We start from the raw sequence: 19408 nt of genomic DNA, 5'->3' as shown, positions 1-19408 counted from the left end.
CAGTCATATTAACATAGCACTTATATGCTGGCACTGTATTAAGTACTTAATATAATGATTTATTACTGTTTACATATATTTATTGTTATTTTATATTGGTATTATTACATACAATAATTTACTATTATTTCATTTCATCCTCCTAGCAATTCTGGAAGATAAGTGCTATTATTATTCCCATTTTACAGATAAGATAACTAAAGCAGAACACAGTTAAGTGACTTGCCCAGGCTCACTCACACAGCTAGGAACCATCTGACTTTATATTTGAGGTCTTCTTGACTTCAGATCTAGTAGCATCCTTTGTATAGTGTCTTATTATCTTACACATCACTGATTTGAAAAAAGAAAAGAGAAAGCTGAGAACTAGTTCAACATTAGTACTATGCCCCATTTTACAGATTAGGGAATCTGAGGCACAAAGCTGAAGTGCATCCCTGAAGTTTCCATAGGAATGAAGTGGCAAAGCTTGGCTTTGGTCCCATTTTCAGGTTCACTTCTAATTCTCTGTTTGAGTTAAGGACTCACATAATTGACACTCCTCTTGGCTGCTTGTATTACCTCTAGTCTCTTTCTTTCTCTTTCTCTTCTTTCTCCATGTGCAAATGTGGAAGTTTCAGGCTCTTTGATTCAGAGCCGGCAGGGATCTTAGAGGCCCGAGGTCCTCTTCTTTCCTTACAGTTTTGCTTAAGAATCTTACCTATTACTGGTGAACACTTAATTATCCTGACACATTAGAACCTGGAATGCGTGAGAAGGTGGGGGGGAGGCAAGTTGGGGGAGACCTTAAATGCTAGGGCAAGGGAATTGATATTTTGTACTGTAGACAAAGAAGAGCTGATAAAGACTTCAAGCAGGGGAAAGAAGGGAAGGGGAGTTGAATAAGTGTTTATATAGCATTCACTATATGTTGGGAAGCTACATGGTTCAATGGATAGAGTGCTGGATCTGGAGTCATGAAGATTCATTTTCCTGAGTTCAAATCCAGTCGCAGACACCTATTATCTATGTGATCCTGGGCTAATCACTTCACCCTGCTTGCCTCAGTTTTTTCATCTATAAAATGAGTTTGAGAAAGAAATGGCAAACCACTACAGTATCCTTGTCAAGGAAACCCCACTACAATGATGAAGAGTCAGACATGACTGAACAACATGTGCTGGGCATTTTTGCTAAACACTTTCAAATATTGTTCCATTTGAGTGGAGAGTGACATGATCAGATGTGTACATTAAGAAGATTATTCTGGTAGGGATGTGAAGGATGCATGGAAAAGGGAGGGAAGGAAGGAGGGATGGAGGGAGAAAAACAGACAGACACAGAGACACAGATATAAACAGACAGAGACAGAGACAGATAGACAGAAAAACAGAGACAAGGTTGAAGAGGAGGAGGAAGAAGAAGAGGAAGAGAAGGAGGAAGAGGAAGAAAAGAAAGAGGAGGAAGAAGAGAAGAAGAAGAGGAGGAGGAGGAGGAGGAAGAAAAGAAAGAGGAGGAAGAGAAGAAGAAGAGGAGGAGGAGGAGGAGGAGGAAGAGGAAGAGAAGGAAGAGGAGGAGGAGGAGGAGGAGGAGAGGAAGAAGAAGAAGAAGAAGAAGAAGAGAAGAAGAAGAAGAAGAAGAAGAAGAAGAGAATGATTTTACAGAATGACCTCAATAAAGGAAAATCTATCTTTCTTCCTTGTTTTCTTTTCCTTTATAGATGCAATGCCCAGTCATAATTTTAAAAGATTTGACATTGAAATATACCTCCTTTTCTTCAGTAGAGAGGTTAATCAGTCAGTCAGTCAATAAGCAGTGATCAAGTACCTACTCTGTGCAGTGATGGAAGATAGGAAACCATAACCTCAGAGGCAGTTCTAAATTTTTAGCTGTGGCCAATGTTTGGTTATTCCATCAGATCACATCTTTGGAGCGGAAAGGAATCCCTATGGCATTTAGTTCAAAGTCCTCATTTTATGAATAATAAAATGAGATTCAGGAAGGTAAGTTCAAGGTCACATAGATGGCTAATATCAGAGGTGAGTTTTGAACCCAAGGCCTCTGGCTCTGAAGTTTACTATGACTTCTTTCTGTTCCTCCCACATGTTATTTTTTGATCCCAACTCCATGATAGACTTTGAACAGGCTGCCTTGCATCCCTAGAATATGATCCTTCTTCATTTTCACCTTTTAGAATTCTTAGTTTCCATGTTAACTATGCACATAAATTTGCTTAATTACACAACCGAATACACACACACACACACAGACACAGAGGCATATTTCAGGGAAGGATTCAAAGGGAGGGGAGGGTAATGTCCTTGGAAAGTGACAAGAATGAATCTCAAAGCATCCTTAAACCCATGTCAACATTTACAGTTTAACATTCCAGCATGAACAATTATACATTTGTTTAAAAATATTTTTTAAAAATATAGCAGGAGAAGGGAGAAGACATGCAAACTAATTAAGAGATTATTGTAACAGTCTAGCAGGCAACAAGTAGGAGTCCTTGAGTTAGGGTAGAAGGTAAGGGAGTGGAGAGAAAGGGATGGATGTGAGGGATGGAGAGAAGGGAAAATCAATCGTTCTTGGGAATTGGCCAGATATGAGCAAAAGGAAAGAATCAAAAAATGAAATATATCAAACTTGAAAAATACATCTAGAAAGTATCTTTTAGCTTTTTGTGATCTATAATTTTATGATGAAACTATCCTGGAACCCTAAGGATCTGACCCCTTAATAACAGGCTAAAAGCAGATGTGACAGAGTGGGTGGGAGCAGTGATAGAGGGCCAGCTGCAGAGTGGAATTCTCCCAGTCAACAGGGTCGAATTAACAAAACCTCAGATTACTACTCTTGTTTGACTTCTGAGATATAATAATGAAAGGAGACGGAGAAAATGTTGCTTTAATTCGATTGCAAGAGGGCACAGGGAACTTGTATTGGTGGTGTGATCATAGGGATGACCCCCACGGTCAATAAAATCTTCCATCACAGAGAGAGAGAGAATCATTTAGGCTGGGGCAGTCCAGATCTCCAATTTCCTGCTGGCAAAGAAATTATGCAAGAATTTCAGCTGTGACATCACATTGACATAGCCCACCGAGGAAGGTTTTTCCAGGCTTGGAAAAAAATTAGCTGGGGATCAAAACACACAAATCACAGATGTTTTCAGATGCCAGGGAATAAGAGGGATTTCCACTGAGCACTATCTCCAGTTCACCATCCATTCCTTTGACCCTAGAAATAAAAGGGAAAAAAATGCTGTTTACATCGAAGCTTTCCACGATCTGTGAAAGGAAACCCCTGTGTCACTCTTGATGTGAAATTCAGCCTTTGTTTAGGTCAGTGGGGAACTAGTGAAGGAGAGAGGATGACTCAGTGTAATGGTATTCTGGTGCCCCTGAAGAATTTAGAAAGCTGGAGAAAAGGGAGAGATGGAGAGAGAGCTCACATTTAAAATGAGGTAGCTACTGCTCTGGCAGCCCCTGTTCTGTGGGGAGAGGATGGGGTTGGGAAGAAGGAGGGAGGGTCAATGTCTGGGAGAGGGAAGAATTCTCCTTCCTGCTGGAGGATCTGTTGTAATGAACAAACTCAGAAATCTTTCCTGGGGAAAATCAGAACTTTAATTTATGGGAGTAACATCTGCCTTGTTGCCTGAACTAACAGTGCCTTGAAAATTATCTTCTGGCAGGGAAAAATGATCCCTTCACGTGATAGCTTTTCAGAGCATTTTATTTTATTTTTCCAACTTTTAAAAATTATCCTCCCCCCAATTTAAAAATATTTGTTTCTGAGTATTTTAGGTCCTACTTTAAGGAGACAAGAGATTTGATTTATGTTTCTGGGGCATTGTGGCTATAAGTCTCATGTCCTGCTTTCCACTTTCAAATTCTCCATCCCCGCATGTTACAGATCTGGATTTCAAGACCAGGATTGTTACAGCACTGGGTTCTAAGCATCAGTCAAATGGACCACCTGGCTATCTCTCGAACATCCTCCCATCCTGTGCCCAGGCCATCCTTCTAGACTACAATACACTCTCTCCTCACCTCTGCATTTTAGAATCCTCCTATATAAGGCCTTTCCCTATATTCCCAGTTACTAGTATTTTCTCCTAATTGGCTATTTATTTTTAATATAGTTATATATATATGGTCATCCACCTTTTCCACCATATAGAATGTAAGCTGAGGTCAGGAATTGGATTATTTTTGTCTAAGGTAAGCCTGGAACAGTGCTTGACTTAAAGTAGATGCTTAATAAATGCTTGTTGGTTTATCATCTGAGGGGAAGGAAAAGAAATAAACATTTATTGAGTGCCTACTATGTGCTAGACACTGTGCTAAGTGCTTTAAATTAATCTCATTTGAGCCTCACAAAATTCCTGGGAAATGGGTCTTGTTGTTATTATCCCTATTTTACAGATAAGGGAACTGAGGCAGAGTTAAGGAACTTGTCCAAGTTTATAGCATTAATGTCTTGAGACAGGATTTGAACTATGCTCTTGATTCTGGGCGCACCCAAGTATTATGTCACTGACTCTCACAACAATCCTGGATGCTATTATTATTCCCGTTTTACAAATGGGGAATGGAGTCAGAAAACACTTAAGTGACCTGCTCAGAATCATTCAGCTAAAAAGTGTCTGAGGCAAGATTCAAATTTCAATTCAAGTATTTTATCTATTGTTCCACCTGCTGATATAATATATGGAAAACATTTTGCATTTCTTAAATGCATATAAATGCTAGTTGCCATTATTATAATCCTCCTTTTAAAATAAAGCAACAGATTCACAAAGAAGTGACTGATAGGTTACAGAGATACTAAATGCAGAGCTAGAATGTAAGCTTCTTGAAGGTAGAAATTTATTTTTGTAACCTTGGCAACTAACTTAAATGCTTATATCATACTAAGGATTTAGTCAATGTTGGTTGATCAGGTAAATAAGGACTAGAAATCAGTGTTTTTTCCCAATTAACTAAACTAGGATGTCCCTTACACTTTTAATAGGGAAGGCTTTCTTTTCCTAATTCAATTTTCCTACAGTGACTCCCATTTTCTTCCCTAAATTCTTTTATTATCTCTTAGAGGTGAAACTGATTATTAAACTGAAATGACAAGATGATAAAACCTGACCTAATCACTTCTCCCTCTCCTCTCTGATTTGGTATACAGCTTGAAATGGCTTCATTATTCCTGACAGGTGACTTTGGGAAAGCCTCCGGTTAAAGACAAATGGATGTGACAGGGAGATCATGCTTTGTTACTCTGGATTATATTAACTAGTGGTTCCTCCCACCCCCACCCCTATCCCACTCCCTGATCTCAAATTCTAGGACTATTTTTACATCACATAAAGTAGGAAAAATTGTGTTGATTCAGCCTTTTAAAATTAGGCAATATGAAATTATCATTTACCTGAGTCTCATGTAAAGGAGATTTTAAAAATTTTAATATAAGATAATTTATTTTTTTAAGAAGACATTCCTAAAATTCAATAAAACCCAGAGGAAATTCATATCTGGACCCCAGTGGGATTCTTAAGTGTGGAAGGGAACCCTAAGACATTTTAGGTTAATAGTGATAATCCCAAAACACATATCTGACCATGTCCCTCCTCTACTTAGAAATCTTCAGTGGTTCTCTATTAGGGTAAAATGTGAAATTATCAGCCTGGCATCTAACGTCCTCCACATTCTGACCTCTAGCTATCTTTCCAGCCTCATTTTGACTTAACTCCCCTTAAGGCCTTCTCCATTCCAGTCAAGTTGACAGCTAGCTTTTCTTGACACCTGAATTTCCATCTCTCATTTCTGTACCTTTATAAAGGTGGTTGCCTTATATTTGGAACCTGCTCCTTCTTCCCCATTGCCTCTCACTCCCTAGACTCCTTAGGGTATTCAAAGCATTGTACAAGGGATCACTTCCTACTTGAAACTTTTCTTAAGATCTTCCATTTATTTTTTTTTCCTTTTATGTACTTATCTGTCTACATGCTGCATTCTCCCACATCTCCTTCCCTATTTGAAGGCAAGCTTCTTGAGGGAAGATACACAATGCTTTGCAAATATTAGATATTTAAAAAAAAAAACATTTGTCCAATGGGATTGAATTGATAGAATATTTATAGCTGTCCAATATAACTGGCTATTTTATTATCCTTGTAAATAGTGTGTAAATAGAAAAGGTAAATACAAAGTCTTCTAGAACTACCTTCCTTTGGATGATATAATAGACTTATTTTTATTTTGTATAAGTTCTGATGTGGACTATGTTAGATGAAGCTTCAATGAAGTCATATGTGTGGCAGCAGGTGACCCTGGGCTGCATTGTTACACATACACTGAGCCAGAGGACTTTTATGAACGTGTTCTGACAACTTGCCTGTTCTACACTGTCCCTCCTTCCTCATCCCATTCCCCCATCCCATTCATGTGAAAGAGCTTCTCTAGAAATTCACTTCTCAAACCTCTTCAGGACCTCAGCTTTCTCTTTCCAAACAACTCACTTTCCCTTCATTCATGGGAACTCGCTTTCATTGAACCCCTAGTGTAAGCAATATGTGATGGCTGCCTATATTTTCCCATCCAAGCCTAGCACTCATTAGTGCTCCCTTGGAGTGTATGATTTTTAATTATTTTCTAGGTTTTAAAAGCATGATATGATCACATGTCTTTACCCTAGCACATTGCAACAATGAAAAGCCTAGTATCTTATTGTCCCCACAGGAGAATTCACTCTTCTCCCCCTATAACATAAACATTAAATGATAGAACTTGGAATTTCTGTTTATTGCCTTCCAAAACCAGAGAAAAGCTGAAGTTTTGAAGTGATTAAATAACCCCAAATACCTTTTGCATATGGAACCCAGCTTTAGGAGATTCAGCAAATGCATAGAGATGTAGCAAGGGGAGGTAGAAGCTCCTGCATATGGACAGTCTTTTTTGGTAGTATCCCTTCCACATCATGTCTTTCCTACTCACAGGATGTGCTATCTTGTGGGTCAGCACAAGAAATTAAATGGGATTGGGGGGTACGTTTTTGAAAGATCATTCCCCTATATTTGGAATCTGCTCTTGCCCCCCAGTCTCCCTAGAGTCTTCAAAGCATTGTTCAGGGCCACTTCCTACTTGAAGCTTTTATTGAGTCCTTCCAATTATTCATTTCTACCTTTTAAATTTACTTTGAACTTACTTATCTATCTACATACCACTACAAGCAATTCAACGACACACAAAGACCAGCAGATGACAAGAAAAAGTTTAGAAACTGAGAAACACATAAAATACATGTATAATATCGCATAATACTTTATCTTTTAATATGATATTAATTCAGATTTTTCAGGTACTATAGAGAGGGTGAAAAAATTTTATATGCATTTTCTAATTCATGGGGGCACCATGCTCCTAACCCCAACAACGTGGAAGAAATAACTTGAATATTCTCTTAGCTTTGGAAGGGATTTTAAACTTTATCTGCAGATTGGCTGCTGGAATTTCAAAGTTCAGGTTCCCTAGGGAATCCTTAAGGGTTTCCTTAGTTAAGTATCAAATATCCTACCCTCTTTATAGAGAGACAAAGGAAAGGGGAGAGAAACACTACTGATTCTTCTCCAGCCTCAGCTGAGGCAGCAATATGAGATTCATTCATCGGGACATAATTTGTGCTTGAAACACCTGCGTCTCCCTGCTTCTGAACTCTCTCAGCCACTCCTGACCACTGAACAATCTCCATAGTGCCATATTTGTATCTCCTGCTGGTAACGCTGCCCTTTGCTCTGTCCTCTTCCTTGCTTTGTATTCTGATTGGTTAGATTCCATCTCTCTTACTCATAAGCCCCATTCCCGAAAGTCAGAGATTGCTCTCTGGGCAATGTGCCTTCACATAAAGTCTTAAATCCCATGAGCTTGTTCAAATCCTCTCTGCTTTGTGACCATATGCAAATCCATTCCCATCTTTAGGCTTCATTTCATTCATGAGTAAAATGGAAAGGTTGACCCACATGATCTCTAAGGTTTCTTCCAGTTCTGATTCTATGGTGTTAAGTCACCTGACAAATGTGTGATTATCAGTGTAATTTTAAAAGCCAACCAATAATTCAACAGGGCAGTAGCATATACTTCTTAACCTGTCATTTACTGTGGCCCTTCAATGTCTTCTTGAGTTCATCAATGTGGATCAAAGGAGCAAATCTTCCTTTGATGATACTTAGCATCATTTCCCCATGCATTCTCAGTTACTCTATATACATCGTCCATTGGGAGCTCTCTCAATATATGGTGGGAGGTTCCTGGAGTTCTTTTGACATTTCTAAGATATCTACCTACCAGTCGAGCTCACAAGTTTTGTATCAGTTATTTTTTTATTCTTGCCCCATTAGCTATTGCCTTTTTTTCCATTCCCTTGAATAATTCTTGGTGGATAATGTGTAGTCATCCACTCACACCCACCATTTCCCTTTCAACTACCCTTGGAGTGTGCTGATGCTTTAATTTTCTTCTTTATTAGGCAACTGATGACATCTAGAGCTAAGCCAAGAAAACAGCTTTGTCCTTTAGACAATAATTTGAGTGAATAATCTAAATACACATTTTAAAATTTTGATTACATTAGGAAAAATAATTCCTTCTCTCTTCTTTGCAAATTCTACCTCTTGGATGTTTCTGATTAAACACAGTTTTTCTTAAATAGGAATTCTAAATTAATCTCTCCTCACATGACTATCATGAGAAATCTCAGGAGGGAAGTGACTCCCATTTTTCCTAGTTAGTTTTCTTATTTCTTTATTCATTCTCTCTGTGTTTCTTGGGAAATAATTTTGAGCGGCAATATGTTCAGAGCTCTGGAATTAGTCAGGAAGGGGATTTCAATCCTGCCTCCAGACTAGCTGGGGGACAATGAGGAAGTTTCTTTATACCAAGATCTTTTTTAACTTAGGTGACAAGTTTTTGTGCTTCTGTGGAAAGGACAATGGATTTGAAATTAGAATATCTAAATATGAAAGGAGGGAGCATTTATGAAATGTCCACTATTGTATCAGGCACGTTGCTAAGAGTTTTATAGATATTATCTCAACAACTCTGGATGGAAGGTGCTATTATGATTCATTGAGGCAGATGCAGTTGTGACTTACTCAAGTTCACACAGATAGTAAGTGTCAGAGAAATTGGATTTAAATTCAGGTTTTCCTGACTTCAGACCCAGCCCTCTGTACACTGTACCACTGTACCCTGTGGCTGTTTCCATAAATCTTGGATTTATTCTTTTATAATCTATCGAACTTTGAAGAAATCATTTTTGCTTCCTCCAGGCCTCAGTTTCTCCTCCTTTAAAATAAAAGATGGGATCAGTTTATCACTAAGGTGAGATCAAAGAGCTCAAACTCTATGATTTTATAATCATGGCACTTTATAAATTCCATACGAATCAGTTGTTATTTCAGAAACGCCCACATTTTTCCAATAGTGTTATTTCAATCATTTTCCACTTTTTAAAATAACTATAGGAAAAAAAATCATTTAGCCAATATTGTGCTATTAAAGCACATTTGGAATATCATTTACTAAGACAAATGAGGGTCCCTGCATAAGTTAATGATGATAACAGAGGAGCTAGATTTCTGGGTTCTATCTAAGACTACCTATCCTCTTAAGTAATTACATTTCAGTTTTAGGATAAAAGTTTTGTTTTCTTTTCAAAACCATTTTAATGTTAACATTTTAGATGAAAATGGGAGTTTTGCCTAATTTGTTGCCAATGGGGATGGGTGTGGTTGGAAGGAGAGAAGTATAAACCCCTTTGAAAATAAAATTAGACTTTCTTGGAAAATGATTTTTTAAAAAAGAAATATTTTCTACCACTAATGAAGTTTGAAAAAATCATTTTCATAAAAATGTACAGCTGGGGAACTGTCAACAATGCCCATTCAACAAAACCTCAACTCACTTCAACACACCGCAACAAATACTTCAGTCTCATTTTTTCCCTCAGAAAGTTACTACCACCTTGAGTTTGTCTCTACTGGATACATGAAATGCAACTACACTTGGAAAGTAGTTGTCCCATTCTGACATCGAAATGTAATATCAATGGGGAAAGAAGAAAGAAGATAGTAAATGAGAAATATGTAATTCTGGGGGCACCTCAAGGTGGGCATGACTCATTCTTCACGGGGTATCTGAACACTCCCTTTGGATCTCAGAAAGCAGACTCATCTAACAGGAATGGGGAAAGCTCTGAACTCTTGATACTTGTGGTTTCTATCACTAATAAACATGGAGGAGTGGGAGTGGGGATGATGAGAGTGGATAAAAGTACTGGCATTGCAGTCAGAGAAACTGGGTTCATATTCTGCCCCTAGTGGTTATTGCATTAGTGAACATAAGCAAGTCATTTACTCAGTTTCCCCACATGTAAAATTCAGAAGTAAAATGGCCTCTGAGGTCTCTTCCAATTTTCTCTCTGTGATGCTAAATCAAATCATATGTAGTATCTGAGGAGGAATTCCAAGATAGCCAGCCTGTAAATCTTTCTGACTCTCTCTGAAGAGAGCCCCACCCCTATTTTGGGATTACACTGATAATTCAAAGATTTCTCCCACATTGAGTATGACTTTGCTTTTGTTCACTCCCTGAATTGTTCTTGATTCTGCCGTAGGGGAGCAATTAGATGACCAATGGATGGAGAGTTGGATTTGAAGTTAGGAAGAGTCCCAATCCTATATCAGACAATAAGTAGTGATGTGACCATGGGAAAGTCAATTAAATTTCTGCTTCAGTTTCCTCATCAGTAAAATGTAAGTAAAAATTATCTCCCAGGGTTTTTGTAAAGCTCAAATGAAATAATATTGACTTATCAATATGAAAAATACTTTTTTATTTTATTAAAGCATAAATGCTACAAATGATAGTGATTATTGTTAGAGGGGAAGGGAATTAGCATTTATATAAAGAGTATATTGTCAGATAGCTTTAACAAATACAATTTCATTTGTTCCTTACAAAAGAGGGAGGTACCATGATTATCCCCATTTTACAATTGAAGAAAATGGAGCAAATAGAGGTTAAATGATTTGCCTACAATAATACAGATAGTCTGAGGACAAATTTGAACTCAGGTTTTTTTTCACTCCAGGCCAACCACATTATCCACTGTACTACCAACTACCTACTGATTATTAAGCAGAATAAATCTGCCCCTTTCCCCCGATGGATCTAGAAATACTTTTGAATGAGATGAGGTGAGATCTTTCAAGACAGTTGTGAAAATCGAGTAAGGCTTCATCTATGTGAGAGTTTGAATAGGCCTGAAGGACTTTAAGCATTGAGTCAAGGGCATACCTAAGTCCCCTTCCTGTTATCCTCCCATGACATCAACGTCTCCCTATTTCTGTCAAATATGGGCAACTATGTACTTATTGGTCAAGTTCAATTTCTTGGGTAGTTCCCGCATTTAGAATGTAAGATCCTCAGCCAATAAGGATGAGGGTCAGTGGTGGGAAGGGGTATTTGCGTTAGGGATTAAAAGTCCTCCCTTTGATTGTCTGCTCCATGAGTGGGACGCCCTTCTCCCAGAATGTATAATAAACTTTGCTTTGCTTCTAGAGATCTCTCCAGCTTTTTTATTAAATGGTGTCTGAACCACACACTTTTAAACCATCTTTTTGTTCCTTCCTAAACCTTCTTTCCTCTAAATTACAAATCTCTATTCCCTTCAAGTGATCCCCAAACCTCATGAATAAGGCTTTCCACCATCTTGGTCCATGATCCCTGCTGGAAAATCAAGTTAAAGTGCACATAGCCCTAATTGAGTAATATGATAAGCACTTTTTGCTCATAATAATCTTGGATGATTGTAGTAAACTCCTAAACAATCTCCCCTCTCTCCTGTTCCAAGTCATCTTCCACATGGCTGTCAAATGAATATTCTTTAAGGCCAGCTTTAACCATATCAGTTTCATAGAATAAAACAGGGTCATAGGTTTAGAGCTAGAAGATATCATAGAGAACATAGAGTTCAACTGCCTTATTTGATATGTGGGTCAATTGAATTTCAAAGAGGTTAAGTGAGGAGCTCAGGGCCATACAGTTAGTAAGTTTCTTGAGATAGAATTTGGAGTCAGGTATTCATTACTCAAAATTCAACACCCTATCCACAGAGTTACACTGCCTTTCATTTTTATAGTTCTCCATAATTTTCTGCCTCTCTTGACAATGTTTTTCCTTATTACTCCCTTTCTAATATACTTTATTCCAAATTATACATGCAATTCAATCTCCCACCTCCAGGCTTTTGCATAGTGAATATTCCCATCTAAACTATCTTTCCTCTTCACTTCCTTAGAATCAGAATTAGAGCTCCTTTGAAACTCATTTTAGAAACTTTCTCATAAACAGAAAAGTTATTTGGGATATCACCTCCCCCTAAATATTAGCACTCTCTCCAACTTGAGATAAATTTTTGCATATTTTCTATTTAACTTTGTTACTGGTTTCCATGCAGTAGAAAATCAATTCATTGAAGGTAGGAATTCCTAATTGTGGTTAGTTTTGTCTTTATATTCTCAGCTAGATGGTACCATAGTGCCTGAAGCCCTGGGTTTGGAATCAGAAATTTATCTTTCTGAGTTCAAATCTGGCTTCACACTTACTAGCTGTTTGAACTTGAGACAATCACTTCACTCTGTTTGCCTCAGTTTCCTCATCTGTTAAAATGAGCTGAAGAAAGAAATGACAAACCACTCTAGCATCTTTACCAAGAAAACCCCAAATGGGGTCATGAAGAATCAAATATTACTGAACCACAGCAACGATTCTGAATACTTTGCACAACAGTGTCATGCATGTATGTAATAGTGCTCCTTAAGTATTTGTTTTGAATTGACTTCTTTGGATCATATAGATCTAGGGATGGTATGATACTTTGTTGAATATTTTTAATGGAAAAATTGAAAGGATTGGTTGAAAGAAGAGAGTAGATTATATAGATGTTGTGGAGGAAGATTTGATAAAACTTGGTAATTGATCACATATGAGCAGGAAAGGAAGGTAGGGAGAGAGAGAGAGAGAGAGAGAGAGAGAGAGAGAGAGAGAGAAGAGAGAGAGAGAGAGAGAGAGAAGAGAGACAGAAACAAAGAGAGAGAGAGAGAAGAGAGACAGAGACAGAGAGAGACAGAGAGAGAGAGAAGAGAGAGACAGAGACAAGAGACAGAGAGAGAGAGAAGAGAGAGACAGACAGAGACAGAGAGACACACACACAGAGAGAGACACAGAGAGAGAGAGAGACAGAGAGAGAGAGAGGAGAGAAGAGACAGAGATGATCTATTATGTCTGTCTTCCTTTTGGTCTCAATCTATGATTTCAATGTGTAGGAAATTCTGGGTAAGAAATCTCTCCTACCAAAGCAGATCAATGATTGTTCTGAAAATTATAGGCTTAGAAAATAGGTTAAAGCACTCCAGCTCATTATATAGATAAAGATACTGAGTCAAATAGGGTTAAGTGACTTTTCCAGAGTCACACGAGTTAGTGTCTGAGACCAGATTTGAACTCAGGAAGATGAGACTTCCTGATTCCAAGCCCTGCGCTCTATCTACTGCACTACCTATAATAGTAGTTACAAAGATAATAATAATAATAATAATAATTTTATAGAAAGAAACATCCGAGACTGGTATATTTCCTTTGACATAACTTGTTTCTTGTTTCTTTTGACGTAACTTTTATATACCTCCAGGCAACTCTCTCTAAAGCTTTAAATTATAGAGAAGTTAAACTGTATCAGTAGAGGGAGTGTTCACACTGTCATTCCCTCTACCAATAAAATCACAAGACTGGAAAAAATCATTTCTGGGCAGAATTCAAAGGTGCTACCTGTATCTTTTATAGAAAGGAAACAGATTTCTCAGCTCATTTAAAAAAAAACAAACCCATATGCCATACTAAGAAAAAATATTTTCTTTCTCCTTTTTCATTAAAAAAAATAACAGTTGCTAATGAAATAAAAATAAATGAAACCATTCTACCTCATACAGGAGGAGGAGGAGGAGGAGGCTTTGTGGAACTATCCAGGACAGCTGCAATTTGTCTAGCACCCCCATCCTTTTTCCTCTGAACTGGTTGTTAATGACTGGTCCAAGAATGAGGACATTTTGTCCTTTTTATTACATTGTATTCCTCATTTTAAGTTGTGTGCTTTTCAAATGGAGGTCCCTTGATATAATGTCCCTATTTTTCTTGTGATGGATAGAGTGCTGGACCTGAATTCAGGAAAACCTGAATTCAGTTCCAGGTTCAGACACTTACTAGCTGTGTGACTCTGGGAAATTTCCTTCACCTCCTGAAAGGGACATGAGTACACTTGTCATATCTCCCTTGAAAATAGGTGGAGTGAGGTTTTACAAACCCAGTCACTGTGTCAAAGGGAAAATTTGAACCCTGGTCTTCTAGCACACTCTTATGTCAAACTGCCCCTCTAAGGCAGGAGATAGTCAATCTGAATGTCTATGTTTCTCTGGCTCTAAATTCTCTTTCCACTACAGCACAGCTGCTTTCAGATGTGTTTCCTTCTGAACCTTGCTTCCTGAGAAGCCATTTGTTACATTTTCATTTTCCATCAAGTTTTTACAAGCAGGTGACTCCCTTGTTTCTTTTAATTGCATCTTCTGTCTTTCCACATCCCAAACATGTTAGCCCATTCCCTAACATTTTCCATGCCTTTCACCCGCACCCCTCCACAGATCTACCCTGGGACCTTGTCAACACTAAAGCACCCTCTCCCTGAATAAAAAGCTTTCAAGTCATTTACTGCTGTGATCCAGTTCATAGTGTCCTCTTCATTGGAGATTTTTCAACTTTTTGAACTTTTCATAGTCCAATTTTGTTTTGGTCCAAATGTGTCTTCATCTTTTGGCTTCAGAAAGGAAACTTCCATTCTGGTACATTGTAAGGACATGGGTGCCCAGAGGACAGGAACCTTTTGGAGATAGGAAAGTGTGAACTACTCCAGAGGAAATCTGTTGGCAATAATTCATCCTCAGCATCTGGAGGAGTTCACATTTTCTTCAGAACAACCCCGCTCTCTTAGGATTTGAGGGAGAAAAATGTACCGATAGCATTCTCCCTCCCTCTCACTTTTCTAAAGCCCTGCCCTGTCATCTCCTTTTCAATCTGCCCACCTCCGTGTTTGTGTGTATGTGTGTATGTGTGTGTGTTTTGTGTACACACAGACAGCTTTCCAAAAATGTGCAGTAAATTAGAGAGGGGAACTTGATGTTCCAGACGTAGAAAGGAAGGGATGTGGTCGAGCTTGATCAGCATTCTGCTTATGCATAGAAGGAGGAAGCATGAAGCAACAGAATGTGGATTACTTTCGAGCATTACTATTTTTAATGCTGTACTCATTTAAGCTATCCCTGTCAGTGAGCTGGGAATAGACCATAACTGGTGTGTATGTGTGTGCATTTTGGGGGGGTGTTGAATGCAGTCAGATTTAGGACAGATTTTACAAGTAACCCAGCTTGCCTTTTGAGGAAATGCCATATTTTCTGAAGTTTTCTGAAGAGGGGAGAAGCAAAACAAACATATGCACTTTTATTTTCCCCTGCCAAGAGAAAAAAGTCATGGGAGTGATGGTGATTAAGAATATAAGTTCCGAGTTTTGCATTCAGTAGGTACCAACTAAATGCTCCATGAGCTGAATTATTTTTTGGCTCAGGAATTACAAAATCTCAGAACTGGAAAAGCTTCCAGAGGGATAAGACCTAATTAAGAATCTCCTCCATGTGATTATAACCTAACAAGTTTTCACTCAATCTTTGCTTACTTTACAAAGAAGACTAGATAGGCTCTGGGGTCCCATTAACTATATTTTTAAGTCCCGTGATCCTAAAATTTACACCTTTTGCCCCTAGTCCTATCCTCTGGGATCCAATCCAATCCTAGTAGATAGTTATGATATCTCCAGGCTAAAAGTCTCCACTTTTTTTTTCAATTCTTTGATCTCATGAACTCAAACTGTTTCCATCATACTATCACCAGCTTTGGGATGTGTTCCAGCTAACCAATGATTTTTCTCAAAGTTGGCTCCAAGAACCAGTCCCATCATTCTAGATATAGTCATATTATTGCCTCCCTAGTTCTGGCCATTATTCTTCTCCCAATGTTTTTATTCTTTTTCTTATATGACATCACACTGTTGACTCATTTTGAACTTGCAGCCCATGATAAATCTGTACTCTTTAGCAGATATGTTGCTATTCAGTCATACTTTTCCCCTCTCCATGACTATTTCCACCTTGGACTTATTTACTTTGGAGGCAGTTTGGTAGCTCAATGGATAGAACACTGATGCTGGGGCCAGGAAAAGTTGAGCTCAAATATAGCCTCAGATAGTTACTAGATAAAGGTAGTGAAAGTTACCTTTGAGAAAGTCAATTCTGTTTGCCTCAATTTCCTCAATGTCAAATAAGATATTTGAAAAGCAATTAGCATAGTGCCTGGTTCAGGATAGGTGCTTATTCTTTCCCTTCCTACCCTACTTTTGTTTGTTTGTTTGTTTTTTGCTGAAGCAATTTGGGTTAAGTGACTTGCCCAGGGTTACATAACTAGGATGTGTAAAGTGTTTGAAGTCACATTTGAACTCAGGTCTTCCTAATTTCAGGGCTGGTGCTCTATCTCCTGCATCACCTAGCTGCCCCCCTCCCACTTTTAAAGCTGATTTTTTTGAACCCAAGTGTAAGATTTTATATTCATCCCTTTTAAATTTCATCTCCTTTGGTTTAGTCCAGTATTCTAGCCTGTCAAAATCTTTTTGGATACTGACTCTGAACATTCTCAGATTCTGCACAGTTGCCCTGGACTCAAAACCTTGCTATCTTTATTAACACAAAATGTCATAATTCATTTCTATCAGCAGCTCAGCTTTGCTAATGTAACATGATGCACTGCCATTATGGATTATTCTGGGCTGTCTCATCCTAAAAATGCACGTACACTGAGGGCATGCTGCTTGCTAAGAGATGCTGAGATTTGTCACCCCAAACTAGGCCTGTGCTAGCTGTCCTTCAGTAGTTCTTAGAGGAGCCTGGGTTAGGAGAAAGCATCATTCCTCCCAAGCAAATGTGCTATCCCAGCATTCCCTCGGGCAGGATCAGCAGAGATACCTGCCTGAGAATCATTCTGAACCTAGTTCTCATCGACCCCAACAGAGAAAGGAAACCTTAAAGCTGTCCCTGAGGAAAAAAATGTCAATTTGCTCAATTTTAATTCATTCTTCTCTATTTCCTCCTCCCTTTAAACATATTTTTATTGATATCTTTTTTGACCTCATCTCAGTTTTTCCTGTATCCCTTTCCCTCTTGCCCTCTAGAAGTAGGTAAATAGGTGCTTCCAGAGTCATTATACCATAGGATTTTTTTCTAATTAAAAAAAATATGTGAAAATAAATTCTGCAAAACCAATCAACACACAGAAAAAATCTGGAATTATGTGCAATACTCCTTACTTGTAGATCCTCCAGCTTCACAAAGAATTGTCCTCTCTTTTCCATCTTTCTCTTTTTTCTAGCTTTCCTCATATCTCACTCCAGGTAACTGACTGGGAACAGGGATAGACTGTGAAAAGGACATCTGTTCTGGAGACAGAGAATAAAGATTCAACTACTACCTCTGATAGACTTTGGTCAAGAAGCAGCATGTGCTGTAGGATCCTAGACTGGCAATCAGAGAACGTGGACTTAAATCCCAGCTCTTTCACTGAGAGCCCATGTGACCTTAGGCAAAGGCAGCTCTGCTCTCTGGCCTCATCTGTAACATGAGGGCTTTAGAGCTAACGATTCCCCTGGCTCCTCTCAGCTTTAGAGCTAAGATCTAGCTGTAAGTTTAGTATTAGGAGCAACCTTGGCAGCAAGGACCATACTTGGAACTGACCAATTAGAGCTTTGCCAAGGATGCAACACACTCAGGAATCTAAAAAATAGTACCTGGTTAGCAAATATAATTGCTTAAAAATAGGAAGTTATCGGTGAACCCACTTCTTCATTTTGGCCATTGAACTCCACATGAACTTTCCTCTCCCTAGGAGGACTCCTGGTGAGATTTTGCCTACTGGTCTACTTGAGCCCAGTTCAAAGGACCTGGATATACTCAGCTTGGAGAAGAAAGAGAAAACTTTGATAGGTGGAAGGAGTATAAATGGTGGTCAAGCCTCAGATCCATTAGCTTTGCTCTGCTTGGAGACAATCCAGAACAACGAATAGATTTTACAGACTGTAAGATTAAGCTCAATTTTACATGACAAAAAAACTCCATGATCAAAAACCATATGGGCAATGTCAAGAGACCTGGATTCTTTTTCTCTTTTGGTCTTCAAGGAAAGGTTGAACTTGTCTTAGATGTTACAGAGAAGAGACTCTTTAAGTGAGAGTGAGCTGCCGGTCCCTTCTAAATTGGATTCTGGGATTCTAAATTAGATTCCTGAGCAAGCATGAATCCCAAATCCCCACAGATTAGGAAGAAAATTTCTGTCAGAACTTTACCTCTCTTTCAAGTATTCTTCCTCCCACAACTCCAATTTCATGGTATTCCCATAAATTAAATGTCAGAATGAATCAAAGGCTCTCCAATCTTTCCTGACTTTGCTTTATGCATTGCCTTATCTGTTTGAAAGGGCTGTTGGGAGAATCAAATGAGATAATGGATTGTCTAGGAGAAGGGGAGGGGTAGGCAGAGAAGGCTGGCCAGAAAGACAGAAATGAGAGTTTTGAATTGTAACCTTCCAAAAGAGTCTAGCGCAACTAAGTAAAGGACAAACCAGATGGATAAGTTCCATCAGTTTGCTCAAAGAGCAAGACTTTTGATTTTCTAAAAGTCAGGACTCAAAGATGGATGGTACAATCACCTATCACTGAATGATATTGACATGCTGTCTGATCAATGGCGGGCATATAAGTAAAAAAGTGAGATGATTCCTACATTCAGGATGCTTACAGTTTAAAGCAATGGGGGATATTGTTTTAGTTCTCTTTGGGAGAGGTTTGAATTTTCTTAGATTAAAATTTCATCATTGTATCTCAAACTTCTTTTTTAATACAAAAATTTTACCATTGCTTCTGAAATTCTGTTCTTTTAGCCTCCCATTACCCCTTCTTTCCATTAGCTAGGGGAGTGAGAAGTCCTCAGAGAAGGGATATGAGTCACAGGATGAGGAAGAAGGTAGTGGGAAAGAAAAGAGGGAGTCATTCTTCCTGTTCCTTTCATACCTCCTTCCATCTCAAAACTTGTTTGAAGTGGGAATATCCAAGCTCCTCTACTATGATTCCTCCCCTCCGACCCACCATGTGTCACATATCGTAGGAGGTCAGGGAATGTTGACTGAATTGCTTGATGGTTTGTGGGGTATTTTGGTGGCTGAGTACCTTT

At 38.5% G+C, this 19408-nt stretch overlaps 1 protein-coding gene across 1 annotated transcript in view; it reads right to left on the bottom strand.

Moving 5' to 3' along the window:
* Nucleotides 1-2871: 2871 nt before the first annotated feature.
* Nucleotides 2872-19408, bottom strand: part of TMEM212 (transmembrane protein 212) — a 33825-nt gene continuing 17288 nt past the window's right edge. Inside the window, exon 4 of the mRNA XM_051983181.1 lies at nt 2872-3222. Coding sequence (XP_051839141.1) covers nt 3202-3222 — 21 coding nt within the window. The 3' untranslated portion in view covers nt 2872-3201. The remainder of the gene's footprint in view (nt 3223-19408) is intronic.

The sequence above is a fragment of the Antechinus flavipes genome, chromosome 3 (assembly GCF_016432865.1).
Source record: "Antechinus flavipes isolate AdamAnt ecotype Samford, QLD, Australia chromosome 3, AdamAnt_v2, whole genome shotgun sequence".
NCBI classification, from domain to species: domain Eukaryota; kingdom Metazoa; phylum Chordata; class Mammalia; order Dasyuromorphia; family Dasyuridae; genus Antechinus; species Antechinus flavipes.
The sequence above is the reverse complement of the archived record's forward strand: the minus strand, read 5'-3'. Positions and strand labels throughout refer to the sequence as shown.